Raw genomic sequence first — 5977 nt, forward strand, 5'->3', positions numbered from 1 at the left:
GAATAAATTAAATTTCAGGAACACAAGATTGAAGAGAAGAAGGATTAAAATGCACCAGGAGACGGAACGGCGAAGAAGGAAGGGATCATGCGAGAGAATGAGAATGCTGTAGATTGAGAAAGTAATTAACAAGCATGCATGAACGGGCAGACTAGCTAGAGGAGACAAGCAGATAGTATATATGTGTTCGTAAAATCACTTGTTGGATATAAAAAGAAAATTGCGGAAAGAAATTGGAATGACGTATATAGTACATATAAGGAAACTAATTGCTTGGATTAATTTATTTTGGATGAATTTAATGAATCTACACATATGCAATGATAACATTGATTGATTTGAAAAGACATAATATGAATGTCATTTCGAACATATTTTCTGGTTTATTTCATCTTACTCATGCCGGCATTGCCCCCATGATAGGATGAATGATCAAGATTTGTCCATGCATATATAAGACCCACTTTTTTTTTGGAATTAATTGTATTTGTGGCAAGATCTTACCCGTTGAAATGAAGTGAGTGTAGTGCTCACATAGGTAGGATCTCATCTACCATATTTTCTAGATCTCTCCTCAAATCAAATTACTCATTCCAAATTTATCATCTCATCCCAACGCAATCTAAGTAATGTGAGGAATTTTTGGCAAGTCTTTGGTAGACTACTCATATTTTTTTAAGAAAGATAATTATAAATGTGAACTAAACTCAAGAGATTTTGAAACAAGTTCGATTTTCCTTTTTTTTTTTTATTCAATACACAATCAAATTTCCGAGCTCAAATAATTCAAATATTGATCATAGTGAAGTACTTAATTATACATCTTATATAAAATCATATATTTTTATTTTGTACAAAAAATTGTAATGAAATATTTCCACGAACCTAAAAAAATGAGTTATGCGAACTACTAGCAGGCCTACTTATGTTTTTAACATATATGCTTTCGCCTTCTGTTTCCTTTCCAACCCGAAAACCCTACAGGGGGAAACCCTGCTTCTGCACTCCGAAATCGTCTCCAATTTGGGGGACCAACCCTGATCTTTGGGTCTTACCAATTGATTGTAGCGCTTCTTCAGCTCCGGGGTGCTGCAAAGAAAACTATCCTCACTTTCATCGGCCGGCTGAGGCTCGCCGTTGATCAATCTGGTAATGAAGGTCGGTGCCACTTTGATCAAAACCCTACCGTCTGAACCCTTCAAATACTCAAACGGGCACTCCTTGAAATCATTAGTAGCCCCTTTTTGACCGTTGGGGCCGAGGGAAACCATAGCTGCTAACGAAGAAACCGAAAGCACGTCATGTTGGAAGAAATCAGAGGGGATAAGGAAGTAGGTTTGGCCTCTGATTAACTCGTCTTCAATGGCGAGAGCGGGGATCGGTTGACCGATGAAGAACGAGTCAGCGTGACATACTATTCTGTCTGGAAACTCGAACATGATCTCGCCTGCAATGGTTTTCCTTGTGAGGGTTCTGGTGGCGCCGCCTTGTGAAATGAGCTTTGCGGAATATCCCTGCCGCGGCCGAATGCATGCAGGAGAAGTGATTATTAATGCGTTGCCCATTATAAACATGAAAGTTGAAAACATAGAAAGCTGTTTCGGTTATATATACTGAGAGAGATCGAACAATACAAGGGATTGACTTGGAGAAAGTCTCTAAATACAATTTGTGAAGTTTTAGCTTGCAAGGGGAGGTGGTCACTGATGGCGGCTTTAATTGTCATATACACACTTAATTAGAGTTTTTAAATGTATTTTTTTTAACAAGAAGTCGTGAAAACTACCTTTTAATTTATTACGAGGAAAAGTCGAAAGCAATATTTTTTTTATTTCATAAAATACTCTCCCCGTAAATTAATGTATTTTTTGTTACGTATTTTTTTTTTGGGTTATGTATTTTTATTTTTTTTGGTTGTAATTTTGGTTTGCTAGGTTACCAACTTTCATTTTTGGTCATATATCTTCTTATTTTTTTTACTATTTTAATATTTAAAATCGAGAATACTAATGTGTAAACTACACATGTCAACACATGTCAGCCCCTGTTGGATCAAGAATTTGGTACATTTTGGCGATTAACAAATAATATTGAGGCAAAACTGAGTTAATTAAGAGAAACTGATACAATTGATACAGTTAAACAAAACTGATATCGCTCTAAAAATGAATAAATAAAGTATAAAAGATTTCGGTTTACCAAATAGCAGAATCAGTCTAGAAGATAACTATAAACTAATGTCCGCATCAAGCAGTCTGAACAAAATGACCACAACAATGTATAAATCAAGACGGATCGTAATAGTGTACGAACTGTCATAAAAGCGTATACATGGACTAAGCAACCAATAGACATTTTTGATTGAATGGATATATTTTTTAAGATTATAAATAGAGGAGGAGTAGACTTCAGGAACAATTAATCATTCTCTGATAAGATTATGTATCAAAGTCTTTGATGTACCTTAGCGAAACTGAACCTGTTCAGCACACTCTTAAAAGAACTTTATATGATCATTTAAGGACCATTTCGTGCTAAGTTAATATCATTTTGTATTACTTGTGTATAGCATTTTATAGACTGTCTATTAATCAATTTGAGATACTAGGAGTTTCAGTTTAACAGTGTTTAAGATCAAACTAAATCGGGATCTTGCAAATTACTTGTATCATCCAAAGTCTTTTAGTGCGAACCTTCCTAAATGAAGAAAAGGTGATGTAGGAGCTTCAGTTCTCCGAACATCTAAAATATATCTGTACGTAATCTTTACTGTAGTATCCCGATGCCTAATTTGAGTTAATTATTGGATTAAATATATTTCGGTGGGATCGGAAGGACCGAACAGAGTTCGGATCGTCCGAAGCGGGTTCGGATCGTCCGAAGAGGGTTCGAATCGTCCGAAGACAGGTGGCTGGACACGTGGAAGACATGCAGAGTTCGGATCGTCCGATCAGGGTTCGGATCGTCCGAAGACAGGTGTCTGGACACGTGGAAGACATGCAGGGTTCGGATCGTCCGATAAGGGTTCGGAAGGTCCGAAGTGTACAGTGGATCGGATCGTCCGAAGTGGATCGGATCGTCCGATCGTTGTCTATAAATAGAGGCGCGAGGCTTCATTTGTTACTCGCCAATTCCGAGTGTTCCAGAGCGTTTTGGTCGTTTCTGATGGGTTTCTAGTCTTTTCCCGAGGTTTAGGCACTAGCGGGGAGCTACTGGTTTTGTAGCGGAGCTGTGCTCTAGTTGGGAGCTAGCGGCATCAGTGGGCTGACTACGGACGCAGACTTGATTCTAGGACTGATTGCTAGGATCTACTGGTTTGAGGTACGAAAGTACTATCCGAGATAGCAGGATTGAGTATGCTTTACTATGTGTTGCATGTTTATATGTTGCATTATTATCTGTCATATGATGCATGGTTTATTATGCGGCATTTGCATAATCATGTTGAGCCTGACTATTTTTGAGATAGCCTGTTGAGAGGGTGCTCAGCCCTCGTTTGTTGTGGATGGTTGGACCCCGTTGGCCGACGGTGGTCAGGTCACCGGTATATCCACAGGTTTATTTTGGTATGGGAGCCACCTCCTGGTGCGACGGCGCAGAGTGCTACATACCTTGACGTCATTTACCTGAGCAGTATTTCGATATACCCAGATCCTGGTATCCAGTACATTTTGCATACATGCATGTCATAGTCTTGTATACTCATGCTTTCGGTGCTGAGCGTTTTATGCTCACGTCCTCGGTTTATCTCTGTTTTGGACACCCTATTCGATGGGGCAGGTCTCAGGTTGGACGGTCCAGGAGGGAGTGGACAGGGAGCTGGCAGAGGTTGACATGTAGTTGTTGGTATTTATTCTTGGTATTTAGTTCGATCTGGTTGTTTAAGTATTTTGTACTTACAGATTCGATTGGGTTGTATTACTGTTTTTCCGCTGTTTACCTGATTCAGTTTTAAATGTTAATTTTGCATGCTTAAGTTCTGATTAGTAGGTGATTCTGGAACGGGTCACTACATTTATGGTATCAGAGCGTGCATTAAGATTTTGGGATTTAGAACTGTTCTTTTGGGTTTAATCTCTGGTAACTTTTGTAGCTAAGAGATGTCTGGTTTTGACGACGATGCTAGTAGTCATGGCAGCGTTGGACGCTGGGGAGACCGCGACGATCGGGAGCGTCGTCGAGAGCATCGAGAACGTCGTCAACACCGTCGTGATGAGCCTCGGAGTTTTAGTATGCATCGGTTCTTGCAGATGGGGCCGAAACCTCTTTCAGGCGGTGAGACCCCGGATGTTACGGAGAACTGGCTTGAGAGGATGGAGAGCTGCTTCAAGACTTTTCAGTGCTCGGCGGAGCAGCAGATTGATACCCTTGATTTCTTGCTGGAGGGTGGTGCGCGCAAGTGGTGGAGGTCTACCTCTGCACCGATAGTTCAGCGACAGGGTCGAGTTCTTTGGGCCGATTTCCGAGCCGCTTTCATGCTGCTTTACTTTCCGCCAGCTCTTCTGCAGACCAAGGCGATTGAGTTGATCAATCTGAAGCAGGGAAGTTTGTCTGTTGATGAGTATCAGCAGAAGTTCTTTGAGTTGCTTCCATATGTTCCGCATGTCAGTGACAATGCTATGGCCAAGTATAACCATTTTCTTCAGGGCCTCAATCAGGAGATTTATGATCGGGTTGTTGTCTGCGATGATCCGACATCGTATGAGGGCCTTGTAAATCGTTGTCGCCAGGCTGAGGGCAGTTTGTTGAGAGGTCGAGCCTTGCAGTCTGCTCGTCCTACTAGTTCTTTGGGTCCCCGCGCCCAAGCATTTAAGAAGGCTAGATCTACTTCTTCTTCCTCTGGATCTGGAGGAGTTCACCATTTTGGGAAGAAGAAGGGCCCGTGTCAGCACTGCGGGAAGGATCATCCGACGGAGCGTTGTCGCAAGGTTGCAGGTGCTTGTTACAAGTGCGGTGAGATGGGCCACATGAAGAGAGATTGTCCACAGACGGGCGGAGGATCAGGATCTGGTTCTCAGGCTTCAGTTCATCAGAGGCCACAGCAGGGACAGTCTACTCAGGGTTCTAACCTCCGACCGCGTACTCAAGGGCAGGTCTTTGCTCTTAACCAGGATCAGGCTGCTGAGGAGAACGAGAGAGTTATCGCAGGTTTATTTTTATTATGTGGATTACCTGCTTACGTTCTCATTGACACTGGTGCATCTCATTCATTCATATCTGCGAGATTTGCTAAGCGTCATGCATTACCTTTCACTTCTTTGGACGTTGTGGTATCTGTTTCCACACCGATGGGTCATTCGGTGCTAGCTAAACGTCTAGTTTTGGGTTGTCCTCTAGAGTTTGAGGGTAATGTTTTAACTGCTAATTTGATGATTCTTGTGATGGAGGATTTTGATTGCATTCTGGGAATAGATGTGCTGACTGTGTTTAGAGCTACTGTGGACTGTTATCAGAAGTTTGTGCAGTTTCGTCCAGTTGAGGGCGACAGTTGGTTTTTCTATGGAGAGGGAGCGCGACCCCCGATGCCTGTGGTTTCTGCTCTGAAAGCCTGTCGTGCTTTAGAGTCGGGCGGGGAAGGCTACCTTATCTATGCTATTGATTTGTCCGCAGATAGTGTCGGTATAAGTGACATTCCAGTAGTTTGCGATTTTCCGGATGTTTTTCCCGAGGAGATTCCTGGTTTTCCTCCCGTTCGGGATGTGGATTTCGGCATTGATTTAGTGCCAGGCACGACACCAATCTCTAGAGCTCCTTATCGTTTAGCTCCATCGGAGATGCAAGAATTGAAACAGCAGTTGCAGGATCTTCTTGACAAGGGGTATATTCGACCCAGTGTGTCCCCGTGGGGAGCACCAGTTCTTTTTGTCAAAAAGAAGGATGGTTCTATGCGGCTCTGCATAGATTATCGGCAGTTAAATCGTGCGACGATAAAGAATAAGTATCCGTTGCCACGGATTGATGATTTATTTGATCAACT

General features: G+C 42.1%; 1 protein-coding gene across 1 annotated transcript; it reads right to left on the bottom strand.

Moving 5' to 3' along the window:
- Positions 1-923: 923 nt before the first annotated feature.
- LOC140824330 (uncharacterized) lies at positions 924-1565 on the bottom strand. Its single transcript, XM_073185931.1, has one exon. The coding sequence runs from the start codon at positions 1563-1565 to the stop codon at positions 924-926; it is 642 nt and encodes a 213-aa protein (XP_073042032.1).
- Between the last annotated feature and the right edge of the window lie 4412 nt (positions 1566-5977).

Source organism: Primulina eburnea, chromosome 2 (assembly GCF_022965805.1).
Source record: "Primulina eburnea isolate SZY01 chromosome 2, ASM2296580v1, whole genome shotgun sequence".
Lineage (NCBI taxonomy): Eukaryota > Viridiplantae > Streptophyta > Magnoliopsida > Lamiales > Gesneriaceae > Primulina > Primulina eburnea.